General features: G+C 38.9%; 2 protein-coding genes across 2 annotated transcripts in view; one reads left to right on the forward strand and one right to left on the reverse strand.

Annotated features, from left to right (window-relative positions):
• The window catches only part of TRMT5 (tRNA methyltransferase 5), a 15,100-nt gene extending 1,245 nt beyond the window's left edge, over nt 1–13,855 (reverse strand). The window contains exons 1-4 of the mRNA XM_006891824.1: nt 13,851–13,855; nt 11,124–11,776; nt 6,836–6,960; nt 63–717 (exon numbers count right to left, since the gene is read on the reverse strand). Of these exons, the coding sequence (XP_006891886.1) occupies nt 63–717; nt 6,836–6,960; nt 11,124–11,776; nt 13,851–13,855 (1,438 nt within the window). The remainder of the gene's footprint in view (nt 1–62; nt 718–6,835; nt 6,961–11,123; nt 11,777–13,850) is intronic.
• A 221-nt stretch (nt 13,856–14,076) lies between these two features.
• SLC38A6 (solute carrier family 38, member 6) overlaps nt 14,077–22,855 on the forward strand; it is an 83,443-nt gene continuing 74,664 nt past the window's right edge. The window contains exons 1-2 of the mRNA XM_006891783.1: nt 14,077–14,184; nt 15,279–15,400. Of these exons, the coding sequence (XP_006891845.1) occupies nt 14,080–14,184; nt 15,279–15,400 (227 nt within the window). The 5' untranslated portion in view covers nt 14,077–14,079. The remainder of the gene's footprint in view (nt 14,185–15,278; nt 15,401–22,855) is intronic.

The raw sequence follows: 22,855 nt of genomic DNA on the forward strand, positions 1-22,855 counted from the left end.
AAAAAAAGAAAGCGACATCACAGGAATTATAGTTTACACTGACTTTCCCAGAGCTTGCTTACCTAGATTTGTGGCCTGCGTCTTGTAGAGGATATGAGCAGGAATCTGAAAGGTGATGCACAGCATTTCCTTATTGGGGGCCACATTTCTTACTAGGTGTACTGAGCTGCAAGCCTCCAGGGGAACACCTAGCACAGCTCCAGCTTGCTGCCGAACATCCTCAGCAGGATTAGCATCTTTGGAAAAGCTGTAACAGTGCACTATGGGAAGGAGCTCATGGCGACAAGGTGGCCCATCTAACAGAGATTTGAAGGCACTCAGAAACTCGATAGCCTTTGCTGGCAGGTTCATAACAATGTGCACAGAATGGTTTCTCTCTTTTGACAGTGGTCCCAACTGCTGCATTAACTCTTCTCTGACTGGTCCTTGGAGGAAGTCTTTCCCATCCAAGTTAAAGACTTTTACCTTTTGGTCTACTTTATTTAATTTACAGTTGTGCAACAGCCATTTATGGGATTCAGGGTTGAGATCATTGGCAAATACGGTACAATTTTTCTTTGCTACTGGTATGACAAAGGGCCCAACTCCAGCAAAAACATCAAACAGAACATCTCCAGGTTTGAGAAGTTCTGTGATACGGCTGTGTTCTGTAGAGAGACGAGGATTCCAATAGACTTTTGCAAAATCAAATTCATAGCTATGGTTGTTTTCTCGCACCTGAAAAAAAGAATCATGGTTGTGATTAATGAGGTTAGTCTTAAATGCCAGTCACGATACTGACTTTAAAATATACATATGTACGTAAGAGGGACCGATACTGTGCTTGGCTGCTGACAAAAAGGTTGCAAAAGTTCAAATCTACTCAGAAGCAGCTCTATCTACTTTCAAAACTATTAGTCATGGAAAACCTATAGAGCACAGTTCTACTCTGGCACACATATGGAGTTGTCATGAATTGGAATTAATTAAAAAACAGTTAACCTGGTTTACACACACACACACACACACACACACACACACACACACACACATTTACTAGTAAGTGTAAGTAACAGTGCATTTAAAGTCACTTTAACTGTAATCCTGGTTATTTACACTATAGGTAAATACCAGTTAATGTCTTGCATTAGACTGCTGAGAAAAGTGATCTCCTCAAAGTCAGTGGCTCTCTCTGTCAAAGAGTTCTAAGTAATCAAAAGGAGTCAGTTATTTCTATGAAGTCAGAATCAATTTAGAACTGATCTTCCAGCAGGTTTTCAGAGGATGTAAATTGCATGGAAGGAGACTTCCATCTTTCTCCCCAGAAGCAGACAGGGTATTCAGTCGGCTGGCCTTCGTGTTAGAAGCACAACTCCTTATCCACTAGGCCACCAGAGCTCCCTTGGCTGTACAATAGTTCCTAAATAACATTAGTAATATTTCAGATAATGCTAAATGAAAGGTTTAATAATCTCTTGTGTCACTAGGTAGAGGAGGGAAAGAAAACCTTTCCCTGGACATAACACACTTACGTCCACGTTGTGGACAGCACATGTATAGAGTAAACACATTTTCCCTCTTATTTTGGTTTTCAATTTATAAGAGAGATAGATCCACAACAGATATATCATGTCACTGAATATCAAAGTATCTGTGCTGTTTTTTGACTTGGACTTAAGTTTTATTTCTAAAAATTAGAGCCAGTGTATAGGATGAAAAAATAATTACCATTTCTGTTTCCTCTTCTAAATTTCACTTTTCAAGAGTAAGCTAAATATCTACAATGAAGCTAAGTCTTGAAAAAAAAGAAATTTTCTTTTGGGATTACCTTATAACCTATCACCACATCCATGTTCATCAAGCCAATTCTGATTTAAAAACGAGTAGAACTGCCTCACTGGGTTAGCAAGGCTGTAAATATTTACAGAAGAAAACAGCCTCATCTTTCTCCCACAGAAAGGCTGGTGGGTTCAAACCACTAACCTTTTGGTTAGCAGCCAAATGCTTTAAACACTGTTCCAGCAGGGATCCTAATTATAATATACATGATAAAAAACTGAAATTATAGTCATGGACTATGACTTTACATATTTGCTATAATATTCTCATGTAATGTTTGTTCTTTTGGAGAGGTTACAACCAGAGTGTTCTTTGAAAGCAAGGATGATGAGGCTTTGCCTCACATACTTCGGGCATGCTGCTCGGAGGGGCTATTCTTTAGGAGGGACGTGGTGCTGGGAAGGGTGGAAGGTCAGCAAAGGAGAGAAAGACCCTTAACTAGGGGGATTACACACTTAACTACTCCAATGGGCTCTAATGTGTTAGGAAGTGTGAGAATGGCACAGGATAGGACAGGGTTCAGATCTGCTGTTCAAAGGTTCTTACTCAACTCGACACCTTAACAATAATGACTTTTCAGCTATCATTTTAAGGCCCTCATTTTATGGATGAAGAAATAAAAGGCAAGAGTTTTTAAGTTCTAGGAATCTAGACAGTACATATAATAAAACCTGTGAAAGAAGCCATGTAGGTGAAAACCTGTCAGAGAGGAAACAAATACTTTCCACTAAAACAAGTAATAGATTGCCTAAGTAGTAAGATTATATCCTTTTGCTATAGTCAATTATTCCATCTCTCTGTTCTAGACATTGTATTTGATGTTCATTACATGGCTAATCATGTGAATGATTATTCACCTTTGGTGATGAAGGAAGAAGTTGAAGCTGCTTTGAAGGAAATAGCAAAATATAAGGCCCCAGGAATAGATGGTATACCAATTGACGTAGTACAGCTAACAGATGCTGCCCTGGATGTGCTCACCAAGTTGTGCCAAGAAATCTGGAGAACAACCACTTGGCCAACTGACTCGAAGAGATCTATATTTGCTCTCATTCCAAAGAAGGGTAACCCAACAGAGTGTGGAAACTATAGAACAATATCATTGATTTCACATGCAAGCAAGATTCTACTGAAGATTATCCAAAACCGACTGGAACAACACATCAGCAGAGAACTGCCAGAAGTCCAGGCTGGGTTTAGATGGGGTCATGGTACTAGGGATATTGTAGCTGATATTAGATGGATCTTAGCTGAAAGCAGGGAATACCAGAAGAAATGTCTGTGTTTCATTGATTATGCAAAGGCGTTTGACTGTGTAGATCATAACAAACTGTGGCTGACTCTGAGAAGAATGGGAATCCCAGAACATTTAATTGTGCTAATGCGAAACCTATACTTGGACCAAGAGACAACTGTCAGAACAGAGCAGGGTAATACTGCATGGTTCAAAATTGGGAATGGTGTACGCCAGGGATGTGTCCTGTCTCCATACCTCTTCAACCTGTATGCAGAGCAGATTATCCCGGAGACTGGGCTCTATGAGGAGAATTGTGGCATCAGGATTGGTGGAAGATCTATTAATAATCTGCCTTATGCAGATGATACAACCCTGCTTTCTGAAACTGAGGAGGACCTCATGCACTTTCTGCAGAGGGTCAAGGACTGCAGCCTTCAGTATGGACTGAGGCTCAATGTCAAGAAGACAAAGATTCTCACCACTGGACCAATTGGCAGCATCTGGATGGATGGTGAAGAGATTGAGATTGTTCACAGCATCAGTTTACTCGGCTCCATGGTCAACACTCGGCACCAGCAGCCAAGAAATGAAAAGATGTATTGCGATGGGAAAGTCTGCTGTTAGGGACCTCTCTAAAGTACTCAAGAGCAACAGTGTCTCTCTGGAGACTAAAGTGTGCCTGCCTGACACAGACCATGGTCTTTGCAATCACTTGTTATGCATCAGAGAGTTGGACAATGACTAGGGAGGACAGAAGGAGAATTGATGCCTTTGAGCTGTGGTGCTGGAGAAGAGTATTGAATGTACCATGGACTGCCAAGAAAATAAACAGATTCATCCTGGAGAGGATTAAACCAAGCAACTCCTTGGAGGCAAGGATTCTGGGGCTTCGTCTGACATACTTTGGGCATATTGCAAGGAGGCACAGGTCCTTGGAGAGGGACATCATGCTTGGGAGGGTGGAGGGACGGTGCAGGAGGGGAAGACCCTCTATGAGATGGATTGATTCGGTGACTGCGGTAATCGGGATGGGCGTGTCAGAGGTGGTGCTATTGGCAGAGGATAGAGCAGGGTTTAGGGCTGTTGTACATAGGGTCGCTGTGAGTTGCAAATGACTCGACGGCACATAACAACAACAACAACAACAACGTGAATGAGGTAAATTTGCACCTTTCAGATAAGAACACAAAAATAAGGTGTATAGACTACTAATGAAGGGATTGGTCAACTGTGCCTTTTTCCTAGGCTTAAAGTAAGTAGGTTCAGAGGCAGAAAGTGGGATTCTCATTACTATCAAGAAACAAGAAGTGAAGAATGCAGTGTGTCCTTTCGGACATAAGAATTCCATCTAAGATGATGATCGAGACCAGCAGCAGCAGAGGTGGCAGAGTACCATTGACTGATGTGGGACCACACTGAGCAGGAACCAGAGCTGAGGGTCTTCGACAAAGCACCTTGGAGGGCTGGAGGGAGATGCTATAACTGGCAGGAAGAAAAAAGCTTTGTAACACTGGCCCAAAGCCATAAGGCTGAAAGTCAGAAGGCCTGAGAGAGCACATTTGACAAGCTGTGTTAACTAAATAACTGTATCTTGTTACCAACCTGAACAGTAACCTGTTAGTTCCCTGAGTACTGCCTATTAGTTCTGTTTAACAGTTCATTGCAACAGGGCTCTTTTGGCCTAGTGGTAAGAAGCTGCACTGCAATTCCAAAGGCACACAGTTCAAACACATCAACTGCTCTGCAGGAGAAAGATGGGCAATCTCCTCCTGCGTGATTTTCTGTCTCTGAAAACCTGCCAGAGGGTCAGCTGTGGATCAGTTCCAACTCAACAGTACTCAACAATAACAAGCAGCAGCCAGAGCAGGGAGAACGTGGGGAAGACCAAGAACTACACACAGGCACAGGAGCACAGTGGCTATATGAGCTCATAGGAACCAGCTTGTGTTGCTCATGTTGTAGATGGTGACTCTTCTTCCTTGTCAAGTTAGGGGCGGTCTATGCTGATGCCCTTATCCTGGCTACCCTATTATAACTGTCAAAGTTACAAAACTGTGAGATCCAGAAAAATAAGGCAGTACCATTGAGTTCTGTCTCTCACAGCTTTTACCGTACCTGTCACAGTATTGTGTGTGAGTTCCTCAAGTCAAGCTTCACTGTGATTTTATCTGAAGCAGGGCAGTTATATGAATTGGATCTTTTTTCTTTGTTTTACAGATTAAATACAAAAAGAAAAGTATGTCTTAAAAATGAACTTTAGTTGTCTTGTGAAAACAATCATAAACACTCACTAAACTACAGGTACTTCTCAGAGCTTTCATATCCTTTCTGTGAGAAGAATGTTACCTTTTATCCTTAACAGTCAGTACTGAGTAAAACATGCATACAATGTTTAGTGGAGTCTCATTATTACTAATGGAAGTTATGTTCAATAAAATCCCTGTGGACAATTAATGAATACAGAATCAGAGCTCACTGGACAATTCCAATTCTCTCACATTCTATGCATGTCCAAATGACTATGAAAGCATTCTGAGTAATGATTTTGATATTACAAATAAATTTTAGGAAGTAAGCAAATTTGCCAATGTAGAACTCACATATAATGAAGAATTTGAATGTGTGTGAACGTGAAGAGCACTGAACATCCCATGGACGGCCAAGAGAACGAACAGATGTGTCTTGGAGAGGGTGCGGCCAGAGTATTCTTTGGAGGCTTTGCCTCACATACTTTGGACATGTTGCTAGGAGGAACTATTCCTTGGTGAGGGAAATGATGTTGGGAAGGGTGGAGGGTCAGCAAAGGAGATAAAGAACTTCAACCAGGTGGACTGACACAGTGACTGCTGTAATAGGCTCTTGTTTGTCAGGAAGTGTCAGGATGGCACAGGATAGGATCGGGTTCAGATCTTGTGTTCACAGGGTTGCTATTAGTTGTACACAACTTGACAGCATCTAACAACAACTAATGTATATAACTTGGTGTAAGCTGAAATATGGACTGTTATTATCAAATGATTCTAATTCAAATCTTACTTGTCATGACAGACTCAAACATTATTCACAAGCAGTAGGCAGGGGAAAAGACTACATACACATGGGCTCTGGCGTCTGAGGTCTGACACCAAGCACCCTACTCAATTATTCCTTGTTATTTCATCTGCATTAAAAATAATCATCATAGTTTAAGGGCTTCTTATGAAATTTTGAAAAATACTCACCAAGCCTATGTGATCCAAAAACCTAAAAGCTAATTCTTTTTCATAAACTCATTCCCAGATTTTATAAAATTTATTTAAATGACATTTCTAACATTTTAAAGAGTAATCTTAGTTATTAAACATTTTGTCAAATGAAAGAATAATATATTTCTTAGTTTAGGCACAAAAGTTCACATACTACATATACACTGTTGTCTAAGATGACAGACATACAGTTAAGAGATTTGGGGTTTTTTTAAAAAAAATTCTTATATCTAGCATTCTCAAATTTATTGGAAGTCAAAAATGAGAAAAGTGAAAGCCCTGAAACAAATAATTTTCCCAACAATATCCTTAGGATAAATTCCTTCAAATGGAACCATATGTAAAAGATGTACCTATTTAAAATGGCAACATTGTTTTCAAAGGTAATACTGAATTTGCAGTCTTATTTGTGTACTGTATATACACAATCTCACATATTCATCACTGTGTGCTAAAATATTTTTAATCTTGTATCATCTATTCTGATTCTAAATTAATCTTGATAAACAGTAAGAGATAACAAAAATATATATACCTTGGTCAGCATGTTCTCCTCTCCAGATAGTACTTCCATTTGGAAATTTCTATAAGTATTATCAATATTATTGATTTTATTAACTGCTGAAGTGATTCCTGGATTTTTGTCTATCATAACTTGACCTAAAACAAATGATAAACATTTAAAATAAATACTCCCAATTTACTGCAAAAATTAAAATGGCAAATATAAAACTGAAAAAATTCTATTTCCTTTGTTAAAAGATAAAGCTAGATAGCTAGGATTTATTAAACAGCACTTAAGTCTAGAAATTCAGCAGATTACTAGTGTCTACAGCTTCACATACACTCAAAATGAATACATACATAAGAGTACGTAATGGAAACATTTTCCAGAGAAAGTATTTAGAAGGATTTGAGTCACATTTGTGTCTATGCTTGTATTAAATCTCAAATATGACAGCACAAGTAGACAAAAATAAGGTAGACAATAAATAAGATACTGGGAAATTACGGAAACAGATGTAAGCACATTAGCAACAAATGGTCTCAGAAAACACTAGCAAAACATCTGCTTGTTCCCACTGGCCTCAGACCAAATGTTTGTTTTACTGTGTGCTTGAAACAAATGCATACACTTTGGGAATAAAGGCCAGCAAAACAAAGTTTCCAAATAAAGCAAATATGTAGATTTTTCAGTTTTAGCTAAATAAAACTCTATTTACCTAAATTCTTCTTGTCAAATACTTGCCAGAGCAAAAAAGTCACAAAGATAATAAAATGCTAAGTACCAGAAATAGTATATTTGTAACCTTAAATCAAACAAAGTACATTTTTAGTAACACTTGAAAAATATTTGTAAGACTGCATATGCTATGTTCTGTCCTTGTACACAACACAGCACAAAACGCTGATTCTGAGTATTATTAACATATTCTCTAATGGCACAGTCTGTAGGGAGTTGCACTGCTAAAGCAAAAATGGCACCTCTCTGATGGTTCAAATCTACCGGGGGCTCTACGGGAGAAAGGTGCACCATCTCCTCCTGTGTTATTTACAGCCTCTAATAACCCGACGGGAGGGTCAGTTATGAGTCAGGTCTGACTTGATGAGTGAGTGAATGAATTAATCATTGCTCTTAGAGTCTTCTGCTTCAAGTATCAGAACGCAATCCTGAAGTTACAAAAGTGTTTAAAAAGCTTACTCCGAAGGTCTTAGAGAAAAGCTTTAAAATTAATACTGTATAAGGGTCTTTATTTTGAATTAGCCACTTTAATACTGTGTCACTCCCTCTCCCTCATTGCCAAATGAGTTAAAACCAACTCACAGCAGCCTCCGCCTTGGGTTTCTGAGGCTGTAAATCCCTAGGAGGCCCTGGTGGATTTGAACTGCAAATGAGGCACCTGGCTTTTGTATTAGCAGCACAACTCCCTACAGATCACACTGTTCCTGGACACAAATGTCAACTCCAGGCTTTCTGAGTCACTGCCTGCTCTAACTCAGACACATCTTTGGTTTTCCTATTACAGAGTTTCTTTTCTCATAGAGGGGCAATCATGCTGATAACTCAAAGGCCACACCCCTCTGGCAATTTGAGTCCGCCAGTAACTTTGAGGGTGAGAGGGGCAGTCCCCTCCCATGGCATTTACTGCATAAGAAACCAGGTGGAGGGTTAAGCTATGAGTCAGAGCTGAGGGAGTGAATGAGTGAACTATGATAAGGATCTACTTAAGTATTTATTATGCTACCACTGTGCTTTATCTGTACTTTTATAAAAGCAAAGGAAATGCATAAAAGCAGCTCTGAAATTTACCAATGCAAAATACTGAGCAGCACCATTTTAAAGTTGAAAATGATTCCCACAAATTCTAACAGATGTTCCTCACTAAATATATATATATACACACACAAAATAATTGAGCTGCATGGACAGCAAATAATTATACAGGTACAAGGACTATTTCTGGTTTATTTTCTACTTCCTTCTTAACCCAAAGACTAAGGAAGCCAGGGTCAACAAAACATAGGTTCTAAAAGATCTGGAACATCAAAGCAGAAAAGCATAGCACCTGATACAAAGAAGAGACTATAGTGCAACAATGAATGAATGGAAACCCAAAATCTCTGTAAATGTTTATGAAAATTAATAAAATATAATTATAGGGGAAAAAAAAAGAAGAGGCTGTGTTAAAAAAAACAACAAACACAACTCATAAAAGCATGAGTAAATTATGTCATTCACAACACTCAAATTTAGGAAACCCAGGACTCAAGTCTTAACTAGCTAATACGTTTTGTTCATCAAAAATGTATTCTGATCAATGTAGTTATCAAAGTTCTGTCAAAATTTAATCTGCTTTTATATTGGTGTAAATAAAAGCCAGTTTGAATACACCAGCATCTCTCAGGGGAAAAGATGGGCAATCTCCTGTGTGATTTCATCTCTGAAAAACCAGTGGAGGGTCAACTACAAATCAGTTTGGACTCCACAGCAATGAATCAGTTAAACAAAAGCCTGGGCTGACATTTATTTAGAGTCTGCAATGGACGCTAGTGGCTAGAGTGTACCATTATCAGGCTGCTAACCAAAAGGTCAGGTTTCAGATGCACCAGCTGCTTCTTTGAAGAAAGATGGGCAAACTCCTCTCATAAAGATTTACAGCCGAAGAAAGCAAATGGAGGGTCAGAAGGAGCTGGAATCACAGCTCACTGGCAATGGGTATGGGCTCTGGGTAAGGAGCAGTGGTAGTGCTGTGACTTAGAATTCAGGTTCTCCACAATAGGCTGGCAGTTTAACTCACCAGTTGTCCAGAGAAAGGTTAAGCAGTCGATTTCTGCAAAGATTTACAGCTCTGGAAACTATGGGGCAGTTCAGGTCAGAACTGAGTCCATGACAGTGGGGCTGATGAGTCTGGAAAAGGTGTTGGTGGCACTATGGTTAAAGCACTTGAGTGATAATCAAGAGTGGAGCTCTGAACCCACCAGCTGCCCTGAAGGAGAAAGATATGGCAGTCGGTGTCCATAAAGAGCTAAGCCCAAATCAATAAATACTAGTGCCATCAACTTGATTACGATTCACAGTGACCCTGCAGGACGGAACTGACTGCTTCGTAATTTCCCTGTGTAACAGCTGGTAGGTTCAAAGAGGTCCTCTTGTGGTTAGCACGCAAATTCTTTAAACTTTTTACCACTAGCACAATCGTAGAAACCTTATGAGACAGTTCTACTCTGTGCCACAGGATTACTGATAGCCGGACTAAACTTGACAGCAATGGGTTTGGTACGGTTTATGACTCTGGAAAAGAAATCACAGTGGGAAGATGTGAGTGCTCTTGCTAGGAGGTCAGTCAAAGAAGATATGGCAGGCTACTTCCATGTGGGGCAAGTCCTGTCTGTAGTACAAGGTTTCTGAGTTATAATCTACTCATGACAGTATTCTTTCTGAAAACCCTGGGGCAAGTTCCTTGGATAGTGTTAACTGTTAATGTTTGAGCTTCTAATTAAAAGGTTGATAGTGGGAGTCTATCCAGAGGAACATTGGAATAAAGACCTGGAGATTTTCTTCAGAAATATCTGCTACCAAACCCACCCTGATGCCCAGTTATACTCTGACATACATGAGTTACAATGACGTTACTTCTTGTCAACGAGTTGTGACTCTGAATAGGGCATAGCTTGTTTCTGTAATTTTCTATTTGTAAAAGTATTTTTTTAAACTAAAATTAATATTTGCTATAAATGCTTCATCATACTTGATCATTAGGGAGCTCAGAAAAAGCCAAGTGGTAAGGAGCTGTGCTGCCAATCCAAAGACACATAGTTTGAATCCACTGGCTGCTACAAAGAAAAATGATGAACAATCTCCTCCCATGCAAATCACAGCCTCTGCAAACCCACTGGAGACTCACCTGTGAGTCGATTCTAGCTCGATGGCAAGTAACAACAAAATCAACAACTTGATCAGTTGTGGGTTTGGAGAAGAGTACTGACTACCCCATGGTCTGCCAAAAGAAAGAACAGCTATGTCTCGGAAAAAGTGCAGCCAGAGTACTCCTTGGAGGCAAGAATGGCAAAGCTTTGTCTCATATATTTTGGGCATGTTGTTAGGAGGGGATATTCATTGGAAAGGGACAGAGTGCTTGAAAAGGTGAAAGCTCAGCAAATAAAGACCCTCAATGAGATGGGACCGGCACAGTAACAGCCACAAAATGGCCTTGAGTATGTCAGAGATGATAAGAATGGCACAGGACAGGAGAGGGTTCAGATCTTTCGTACATAGGGTTGCTATCACTCATCGGCATATAACAACAACAATTCACACATACCAATTAAATGCTTGAAAGGTAGCTGGTGATCTCGAAGGTTCAGGTGGGCAATATGTCCCACTCTGCTAAACCCTGACGTTACATCCTGGCCTCCGGGAAGCACAGCTCTCAAGATCTCTTCTGACTTAAAGTTTTCATATGTCAATTCCAAGTTATATTTAGATATCTGAGGATTGACATTAAGCTGCTTTAAAATATTGAGTTCTGTTGTGTCAAAGGAATCTGGAGAAACTATTTTATAGGGATCCAACATAATTAGTCTACTGTCTTTGTCTTCTGGATCTTCAATCACACGCTTTATGCCTGGGCGCTGCAATGCTGCTCTTTTAAGAGATCGCATCAATTTATTGACTATTTCTTTTCTCACTTTAAGTACTGGGATGGTGATCGTCTTTGTAAAAGCAGTTCTATCAAGTTTTGTCATTCCTCGAACATCAGAGGGTGGTGAAAACAACTCAGAATCTCCCTGGTTTATTTCGGATTCTGGCATGGTTGAGAATTTTTTTCTTTGACCCAAAAAGAAAACTTCAGAGGTTCTAAGCTTCTGTTTCAGTATTGCCCAAGACAGTAGAATCAGTGACTTGGATTCAGATATGTTACAGCTTTCCACTTTCACAAATCTTCTTGAAAATTCAAATGGCCTCCATAAGATCCTAAAAAAAAAAGGACATTAATTTTAAAAGAAATATCCTAAAGCTACAAACTTACATGCTCACAAAAGGCTTCTGAGAATAAAAATATAAATTCTATTGTTTCAAATAATCTGTTAAGTGCAGATAATAATACTCTTACAAGTGTGTGGGAGTATTTTCCATTATAGGATGACTTTTATTAGCAATGATAAATTTTTGTCTTCAACCCACTTGCTACCAGGAGAATGTTAGTGATTTCTTTCTTTGCCTCCCTATACTCAGTATCTCCACCCACAATTTCTTATGTAATAACTCTGAAATTAGAAGGCTAAAATTTGAGCTAAAGGATCATCTCTAAATGAACTGATCATTACATTGATGACTTTTCCAACGGCAAGCAATATCCATTAGAATACTTCTTTGAGCATTTAAAGTATGAGATGCTGTGCTATTTTATGGACGTTCTTAATTTTAGGAGATGTGTCTTATCAGATCGATAACCCACTCAGAGTCTACTTGCTAGTAAAGGATGACTAGGCAAGTGCGAAAAGCAAGGTGTGGCAGACTTTTGTGTTTTCCTGTAGACCTATGTTGACAAGAACTGCCTGATGATTATATGCCTAAGACCCTGGTTGAGATGGATTAACTCAGTGACCAGGATAATGGGAGGAGGTGTGTCAGAGATGATAAGGTTGACTCAGGAGAGGGCAGGTTTCAGAGCTGTTACACATAGGGTCTCTATGAATTGCAAGGGACTCAGGGCAAACAACAACAATCCCATTAACCATATCAGACACTCAGCATTCTAGAATCTCAAAGAAGGGAACTTTGGTGGTCTAGTGGCAAGAAGATGCGCTACAATCCCGAAGGCATGAGGTTCGAATCCACAATCTCCTCCCGTGTGATTAACTTCCTCTGAAAACCCGGGGCAGGGTCAGCTATGAGTCGGTTCCGACTTGATGGTACTCAACAACATCTACAGCAAAGAGATTTTTTTGTTGTTGTTGGTTGTTTTTTTTCTTTAATAATTTTAATGAACATTTACAGAGAATTTGGATTTCCATTCATTCACTGCTGCACTTCTCTACCTGCCCCCCAGTTCGCTCCTCTCTTTTCAAAAGTAAAAGAAAGACTCCCTCCCTGGTACACAATCGCCCCGCACCCCTCCCACCGCCCCAAGTACATTACACTATGCAACCTTAATTGTGGACTCTTGTGATAACCATAATACCCTATCATACATCACTTTTAAATTGTTCACTCCCTCATCTGTTTCAGTGCAGTATACACAAGTTATCCAGTTTTTCTCAGTCTTACCCCAACCCTGATATCAGTCCCATTTTACAACAGTGGCACCATGCAATATTTATCCTTTTGCAACTGAGATATTTCACTCAGCATAATGTCCTCCAGGCTCACCCATTTTAAATAATATTGAATGAGTTCCTTGTTTTTCAATGCAGCATAGTATTCCATTGTGTGAATATACCACAGCTTCTCTATCCATTCATTTGTTGATGGGCACCTGGGTGGTTTCCAAATCCTTGCTATTGTGAACAAAGCCGTGATAAACATGGGTGTGCATATATCTGCTTGGATGTCAGTTATGGTCTCTTTGGGATATATTCCCAGTAGTGGAATTGCTGGGTCAAAAAGTATCTGTATTTGCAACTTTCTGAGAAAGCGCCATACCGCCTCCCACAGTGGTTGCACCATTTTACATTCCCACCAACAGTGAATAAGGGTTCCAGTTTCTCCACAACCTCGCCAGCATTTGTTGCTGCTGTTCTGTTAAATTTTGCTATTCTGACTGGGGTGAGATGATATCTCATAGTTGTTTTGAAGTAAAGAAATTTTAAAAAGATGGGGGGGGGGGGCGGAAACTTGCTTAGTTTCCGGACACAAATGCAGAACCTGGCAGGTGGATGACTTTGTGACGTTTCCCTGCCAAGCGGTGCGAAGTGAAGAGTCATCCCAGGCGAACTCGCCCCACCACCGACCATCAATCCCTTCAAGCTTGGCCGCCTTCTTGTCAAATGCATCACCCCAACTCTCGGGGTCGCCCCGCAGTTGGCACACTAACTAAAGCCCTCACCTCATGCTCCCGCGCCGCCCGGAACTAGGTCGTTGGTAGATGGGCGGGAACCCGGTGACATCATCATTGTTCGCCCTTGAGGGTGTGTTGTCAAATCGCACCGCCCCTTTTTCTGTAGATACGGGATCCCGGAAGGGTCGGGAATGTAGCTCCGCCTCTGGCGCTGCTAGTGACGGGGGACCTAGGGTCGTGTCTTGCAGATGGACCGGACTGTCGGCAAGCTAAGAGCATGGAGGCACCCTGGGGGAACATCGACGCCGAGCGAGGCTGGTATATCTCTGCCCAGCAGCCTGAAGAGGAGGAGGCGGAAGAGTCGAGCCCGTTGCTAAGCAACGTAAGTGGGCTTCGCTCCCTCTGAGCTCTGAAGGCTTCGCCAGTTCCCTGTAGTGGCTGCTGAAATAAGGCGGAGAAATGGTGGGAGGCTTAAGGGGAACCACATCCTTCCCGTTGCCAGAACAAGGGAATGAGATCTAACAGAGATTCAGATGAGATACGGTGGAGTTCATGAAAGTGATTTGAAACCCATCATGCTCTACAGAGAGAAGCTGAATTAAAACTATAGGCTTAGGTATAGGAGTTGCAACCCTCGGTGAAGACCCGGGACCCGACTGGATGAGTGGCCCTGGGGATAAGTGAATCATTGCTGTTCGTTAGCATCTTTCTCAGCTTCCCATTTCCACCCCCAGTACTGTAAGTTCTTTAAAAAAAAAAAAATAATCACAAGACTTGGTCTCCACCTTTGTCAAGGAGGGACTATCGACGTCTTAATTTTGACAGATTAATACTGAAGGATAAAAGTGATCTGCCGATAGGGCCATACCTTGTTCGACCTGATTCAAAAATGTGCAGTCGGCACTCAGCACTCAGCTTTTAAACTCAAGTTCTTCAACAGTGACAGTTTCTAGGACTTTGATCCCAAATGTTCTTTTGAGAAAGAGTGTTGTCAGAGGTGTTCTGCCAGTGCAATGTGAGTTATTCCTATCTGTTTTATGTTCGCAGCTATGGTTCTAGCTGGTTGAACGCAATTCAGTAAGTCTATCAATAATGGTTAGTTTTGTGATCCCAGTAGTTTGGGAGTACCAGTTTATTCCAGCAGTCCCAATCTGAGTCAAGAATTCTCCACCTCTAGATTTCATTCCTGAAGCAACACATTTCTGTCCTGTCTTTATCTCCTGCAGTCACAAGGTTAGCCATGGCTCTTCCTTAAGGCTACCTGGCCTCTATAGTAGGGAATATTATTTTTTTCGTTAACACTGTACTCCTGGAGTTGCATTATACTCCTGCAGGTAGAAAGGAAATCAGTGCTGGATGAGCAACTGCTGTATAACACTGTCTGGCAATTTACAAGAGATTTTCTTCATCATTTTTCAATGCCGAGTCCAAGTTTTCTATATAAACATTTAACACAGTAAATTTATGTGCTTACAGGAACGTCACAGACAGGGCTCCTCATTTGGCTTCTCAGTGTTTAATTTGATGAATGCTATCATGGGAAGTGGTATCCTTGGCTTAGCTTTTGTTATGGCTAATACAGGTATCCTTGGATTTAGGTGAGTTTGTTATTCTTTTAAATTTTATGATCACATACTATTTTTCATTTTCACAGTACATTGAGAGGCAAAAAGATGGACTCTGAATGATGGTAATGTATACTTGCTAGTTAAATTATTCTTGAGATTTTAGCATTTTTTGTGCTATTCTTATATTGGTGCTAGTCTATAAGGTGGAGAAATTTTAGTTCAGGCATATCATGAAGGTGTTATTACAGGTTATGTTCCAGACAATCGTGATAAAGAAGGTATTACCATAAATATAAAAAAATTTACTGCAATCAAGTCACAACTGACTTACAGCTGACCCTCCAGAGGATTTTGAGAGGCTGTAATTTGCATGGGAGGAAATGATCTTTCTCCCACAGAGCAAATAGTGGAGGTCAATGCAGCTCCTTATTTGCTAGGCCACAGCTGCCAACTCAAAGGCAGATAGCAGTTTTACTACACCATTTGTTCCTCTGCAGGAAGATGGGCGTTCTCTTCCTGTGCAATTTATAGCCTCTGAAAACCAGAGGAGGGTCCGCTATGAGTCAGCTCCAGTAGCAATGAATGGATGATTAAAAGAAATAGTTTCACAAAAATATGTTTGCCTGTACGTGTAAAATGTATGTCAAAACCATACTGCAATCTATTCACAGTGTGCAACAGAATTATGAAAAAGTTTGAATATTATGAGAGTTGCCAAAATAAGGCACAGAAACCCGAATTGAGTACTAGCTGTTAGGAAAAAAGTGCCACTGATAAGACTTAATACAAGGTTGCCACAAATCTTCAATTTGTAGAAAAATGAATTATCTATGAAATGCAAGAAAAATGAGGAACAATGTAAAGATATACCAGCACATCTTTTGTATTATTTTATCCAGGAAAGGATGATTTTTAAAAGTCAAAACTTGGTCCATGCCTCCAGGAAATGGCTAATTCATTGTGTCAAAGTGTTTAGTATAGGAGGAATACAAATGGCTGGCTTTAAAGAACAAAAACTTATGTTCTAACAGTGTGGGAGACTAGAAGTGTGATATAAGGACACTGATTATAGGAGAGGACCTTCTGCTAGTTCTAAAGAAAGTTATTTGTCTCAGCTTTTATAGACCTTGGGGATCACCATGTGGTATCTGCCTTTCCCCTTATCTGACACCTGCTTTGTGCATATCTTTGTGTCTTGTCTGTTCTTCTTATCATTCAGTAGTGATTATTTTTAAAACACACCTGTCACTGATATGACCTTATTATCATAACAAAACCCTATTTGGAAAGAAGTCTCAAATATCCCACTGCAGTCCAGTTGGTTCCTACTCATAGTCACCTTTCATTGAGTTTCAGAGGCATTGGTTTTCTCAAGGAAGTGGTTCTCCTTTGGACCACTGGTAGATTTGAACTGTCTTTTGAAACTAAGCCTTTTGGTTAGTGTAACTTGATACACCACCAAAGCAAACAGGATTACACTCACCAAGAGGGTTCAGCATTCCAACATGTGGGAATCTCCTAGCTGGCCCTCCAGCAAGTTTAAGAGGCTGTAAACAGCACCTGAGATTATCCACCTTTTCACCTTTTCAGAGCAGCTGGATAAATCCAAAGAACTTCCTTTTGGGTTGCCAAATTCTTATCCTTTAGGCCAACAGAGCTCCTTAACTGTTAAAGAGATGCAAATTAAAACAAGGAGACACCATCTCACCTTAGCAACAGTAACAAATGAAGTTCAGTAAGACTATAAACAAAAAATGCTGGTGAGGGTGTTAAGAGATTGCAACTGGACTTTTCTGGTAGGAATATAAAGTGGTGCGGTGTGTATAGAAAGCAGTATGGCATTTCCTTAAAAAGCTGAATATAAAAAATATATTTAGATTCAGCTTTTCCACAGGAAATAAAACCTGTGTCGCAAACAGATATCTTTACACACATGTTCGTTTCAGCATTGTTCACAATAGCAAAGAAATTAAACAACCCAAGTGCCCAGCAATCAATGACTAGAGAAACGATGCATTCATACAATGGAGTACTACACAACATGAAAGACAACGAAGAATGAATGAAACACTACCTAAAATAGATTCATCTAAAAGATATTATGCTGAGCGAAGTAGTACAGTCACAAAAGGACAAATATTCTACAAAGTAACCTTGATAAAAACCTAAAGAAAGGTTTACATACAGAGAGAATCATTCTAGTATGGTTATCAGAAAAGAATAGTGGAGGGGAATAGAAAATTAATTAAGTAACTGTGCTGCAATCCCAAAGGCTCACAGTTCAAATCCGCCAGTTGCTCCATGGGAGAAAGATAGGCAGTCTCTTCCCAAGTGATTAAATTGCCTCTGAAAACCTGCTCAAGGGTCACCTAGAGTTGATTCTGACTCAGCGGTACACAACAGCAACAACACTTAAGATGGGTAAAGACAACACAGAATGAATGGCTGATCAGATATGGTAGGTATTATTATGAAACAATGTGTGCATGTGTGATTGATTTAAAAATACACTTTGTAAACTTAAACCACAGTAATATTTTTAAAAATAATCACACAAAAACTAAGACAAAACACTATGGTTATGTGCCCTTGAGCTGATTCTGGCAATTCGACTATGGAACAGAATAGAACTGCCCAGTAGTGTTTCCAAGGCATAATCTTTATGGAAGCACAGCAACATCTTTGTCCCACTGCTCAGCTGATGGGTTCCAACTGACAACTTCTCCTGTCACAGTGCTTGCCATTGTCCCATCAGGGAGTGTCTTTTTGAAAACTCTATGGAGCAAAATTTACTCTGTGGCAACTGGTGGTTGAAAATCATGTTTTATGTACCAAAATCTTACATGCCAATGAGTTTACCACTGAAATTGTGACTACTGGCTCACATAAAATTTCTATTTTGGTGACACGAAAGTGATGCTTTGTGAGGGCTCTAATGCCAGTTTAATGGCATGTGGTGTTTTACCTCTTAAGTTTTCTCCTTATTAACAATAGAAGTGTTCAATGAAGCAAAAAGATAACAATTTCTTTCATTTGGGGGACCATTGTTTGAAGAGATCTTTAAATGCTCATCCATGTCTACTTGAGAATATGTAGGAAATTATGCGTGTTATATGTTTTTTATACTGTTAATGAGAGGACACAAATTCTTATATTGTGTATATTTCAGATTGCTTTGGTTTGGCTTAGATTGAGGTGCAGGTATGTGTGTACCTATATCTTTCATATAAACTTGGGAAGGCAGACTTAATTCTGAGTTACAGATGAAGGTATGATAATGTGCTCCACATCATTGGTAGGAGAGGAACAGTGGGGGAGAAAAGGATAAGACAGTGAGATTTCACAACAAAAACTTCTATTTCATCTTAGAATAGGAAAATTTAGTCATAGATGGAAATATCACAAGATTGTGGAATGGCTGAACCAGCAGTCAGCAGACTACTAAATGAGGAACTTTGTTTTGAAATAGGGGCATTATTTTTAAAATTTAAGTTTAAAGCATTTGTTTTTATTTAATTTTTTATTTCTTATTTTTATTAAATTTTATTAATTTTAATGAACATTTACAGAGATTTTGGATTTCTATTTATTAATTTTTGCATTTTTCTCCCTCCCCCCCAAAAAAAAAATTCCTTCAATGGTATACAACCCCACCCCGCCCCGAGTACACTCCACTATGCAACCTTCATTCTGGACTCTTGTCATAACCAAAATACCCAATCATATATCACTTTTAAACTGTAGTTTTCCTTTCTTTAGAGTTAACATTTATTGAGTTTACTGTGTGCTTATAGTTCTTTTAACTAGTTTACATGTATTAATTTCACAGTAGTCATCAACTCAACTCATTGTCACAGAATTGGAACGAACTCAGTATTGGATTCCAGTGGGTTGTTCAGAGCCTGTAACTCACAGGAGAGGAGATTGCACATCTTTCTCCCACACAGCAACTGGTGGATTCAAACCACTTACCTTTGAGTTGGCAGCATAGTTCTATACCCACTAGGCCACCAGAGCTCACTATAACCATTTGAGGTAAATATTATTATATCCATTTTAGAGATTACAAAACTCTGAGAGATTAATTTGCTCTTGATTACACAATTGTTACTAAATCATCTCATCTAATTCCAGAATCCACTTTCTCATCCATTATGTTACTATATCCTCATCCTTACAGAAATATGGAAGCTTATTCTTGACAGAAAGTAAACTAAAAGAACTCCAGATTCACAGATAGTCGGTCTTGTTATTTTCCTGCTAGAAATAAGGACATGAAATGAAAGTCTACTAGCCCAATCTTCACTTTCTCCTGAGTTCTGAGAATTCTGGCACCATGTTAAGGGATTAGAATTATTCCTACATCTATAGAATTATTCCTACATCTATAAAGATTATCACCAAGAAAACCTTGTGGGACAATATGGATCAAAATCAATTATGTGACACTCAGCAACAACAGATTCTTTCATTTACCCTCTCCTTTCTCCTATAACTTGTTTTCTGTGGTTTGCATTTTCAAAATTGGCAGTGTTTACTTTCTGTTTTGTCTTTATACTTTTTTCATGTTATCTCTATGGGATGGGTAGCATTTGTAGGATTTGAATCTAAGTAGTGTTCACTGTTGTTCACTATGTACTTGCTGTACAGATGTAACTCGTGGTTGCTGTGAAGCCGAATACTGTTACCCATGGTGTACAGTGTTTGGTGAAGCTCCCCTATTAACACAAGTTTGGAAGCAGGGGTGGCATCCCATCCACTTCCACAATAGCTTGCCTCTGGAAACCCTATGAACCTGGAGAAAGGATGGAAGTTATACAGGAAGTGTCCTTTCGTTCATAGGATCACTATGAGACGCCTGCGACTCTACAGCACTTAACAACAACAACAATACTGTTCACCATAGAGACAAATATCATATTGGGATCCTTCTCTATACTGATACTATCATAGCCTCTGTTCTAGTTGAAAGTAAAATACTCCCCTATTTTCTTATACCATGTCAAGTGCCCCAAAAGTATGCCATATATGGTTTATAAACTGATGTCTAAATATACATCAAGAAAGATCAGAAGTGGCAATAAAATTGCATAGTAAACACTCAATTAAAGAATGACCTTCATGGACACGTTAAGGAGAAAAAAAGTGAGAGGAAAATGATGGAAAACACAAGAAGGAAAAGAAATTTAAAAATAATAAGAATACATTCCAAATGGCCAGCTTTCTGAGAGTTGAACTGTATTTGAATAACTTATGTCCCTCAATCTAGATCCAAAGATAATATTGCTGCTGCTGAAACTTGGGCTTTGTACTGTACCCAGAGTTTATTAATTGTCCTATTTCATTGAGGAAAAAATGCAGAACAGACAGAACGCTGGCGTAACATGCTGGAAATATTCCACGACTTCATGGAAAGCAGCTTTCCAAATGTTTCCTGTGGAGGCCAAATGCTTGCTCTAGCCAAAATAACACTAAAGTGTGCCTTGATGGTACATTAAAGAAGGAATTTCCCCCCAATTTACTTGATTAAGATTTACAACCCTTCTGTACCCCCTTAAAACATAGCATTGAATTATTTAATACCAAAATATATTTTCCTAAAATAGATTGCTAATGGCTGCTTTTATTTATTTAAGGAAGATTATGCTGCTTGTATGAGTTCCTGTAGAATAATTTCACAACTTTCATGTCAGTCCTATTATATAAGGATATGCTATTAATTTAGGGAATTCTGGTAGTCTACAGGGTAAGGAGTTGCACTGCCAAGCCAAAGACATTCAGTTCAGATCCACCACCTGCTCTGTGAACAGATGGGCAGTCTCTTCTCAAGCGAATTACAACCTCTGAAAACCCGTTTGAAGATCCACAACAATGACTGATTGCTGTATGACTTGTCGTCATTGCTTCTTTTTTTACTTTACACTTTTTAATTGGTTTATATACAGTTATTCATATACATTGTGTCTCATTCATGTACCTTGTGTTTTATATAATATTTCATGTATGTTATATTTTATATAAAAATTACTGTTGATCTATGCCATTATCACTCTGTCTTATCAAGTCCTCATTGAATCTTTCCTACTTCTTCACCTCTCCTCATTATTGCTTCTTATTTTGGAATTTAAAAAATCCCTCTCGTTTAATTAATTAAATAGTAAAACATTCCTATGAACATACAGGGGTATAAGCCTATTGCCAAATTAAGTAATACGTCAATTATTTAACAGCAAAGAACAGAGAAATTCAAGTAATGTTTAAAAGTGAACTTTCAGTTCCTCATTGTAAGATATTTGAAAAAGACCAGCCCTCCCCTAAAAATAAAGGGAGAGGGGAAAGAGAAAGAAGACTTATTAATAATTAATGTTTATGTATATTTCATTATATTTTATGTGTTCTGCTTTGTTTTGAGCCCTATGTATGTTTTTTATAAAATAATATTGGCATTTTTAACTTATTAGAAATACCGTTTTAATGACTACATATTTCTCTGTTTTCCCATTGTTGAACATCTTGATTCTGTTTTTTTCAAAGTAAATAATGTCAAGTGTTCTTACAGTTTTAGTCTTATTTCATAAAATATAAGTTCCCAAGGTCAGAGGTTTAAAGACTTACAGTTTTTAATTGTATTCTAAAAAAGTCTATCATTTCACACTCTTGCTAGTTTTTTAAGAAAGAGCCCATATAATGGAAAATAATTTTAAATGTATTTCTGTAGTGTTATTTAAGTTATTTATCAAGATGATCCAGAAAAGCATTGAAAAGGAAGAATATGGAGATAAAGCATTTGACTGATTGTGAGTACATTAAGTCTCAATGTGAAGCCAAAAGCCATTATTTGTACTTGTGATATCTCAGACATAGGAAAGTCCTTCTGAGTTTCACTATGTAAAAATAGCAGGATGACAGTGATGGAACTGAATGACTAGCCAGACAAGCTGACTTAACTCGAATTTGAGCATTGTAGTCACTCTCCATTTACAAGCCTAAACATTTTTCACTGTCCTTTCAGAGTTTTCTATATTTAATTTTAACAAAATTAGAAAATAATAGTTTTCTCCTACTAAGATGTAGGCTACTGTTGTCAGAAATTGCAGTTAGAACTGTCTTTCATTCAAAAGTGACTTTAAACTGCTAGTTTGGTTCCATTTTCTTCAGCAATAAAGGTTGTATTTTTATTTATAAAGTTAAGAGTAAATGTTTAATATGACTATTTAAAATATTTCTTTCAGCAACCTTTCAACATCAAGCTTTTTGTTTATGGTGAAGGTATTTGCTTTTCCTTTTCATTTGTTTCTATGTTGATGAAAATAAAACAAGCCAGAGTTGTGTTGTTGTTGTTGTTATGTGCCGTCGAGTCGCCTGCGACTCATAGCGACCCTATGTAAAACAGCCCTAAACTCCGCTCTGTCCTGTGCCAATCGCACTGTCTCTGACACTCCCATCCCAATTATCCCAGTCACTGAATCAATCCACTTCATAGAG

The sequence above is a fragment of the Elephantulus edwardii genome, unplaced genomic scaffold (assembly GCF_000299155.1).
Source record: "Elephantulus edwardii isolate Elephantulus edwardi_28Jun2011 unplaced genomic scaffold, EleEdw1.0 scaffold00104, whole genome shotgun sequence".
NCBI lineage: Eukaryota > Metazoa > Chordata > Mammalia > Macroscelidea > Macroscelididae > Elephantulus > Elephantulus edwardii.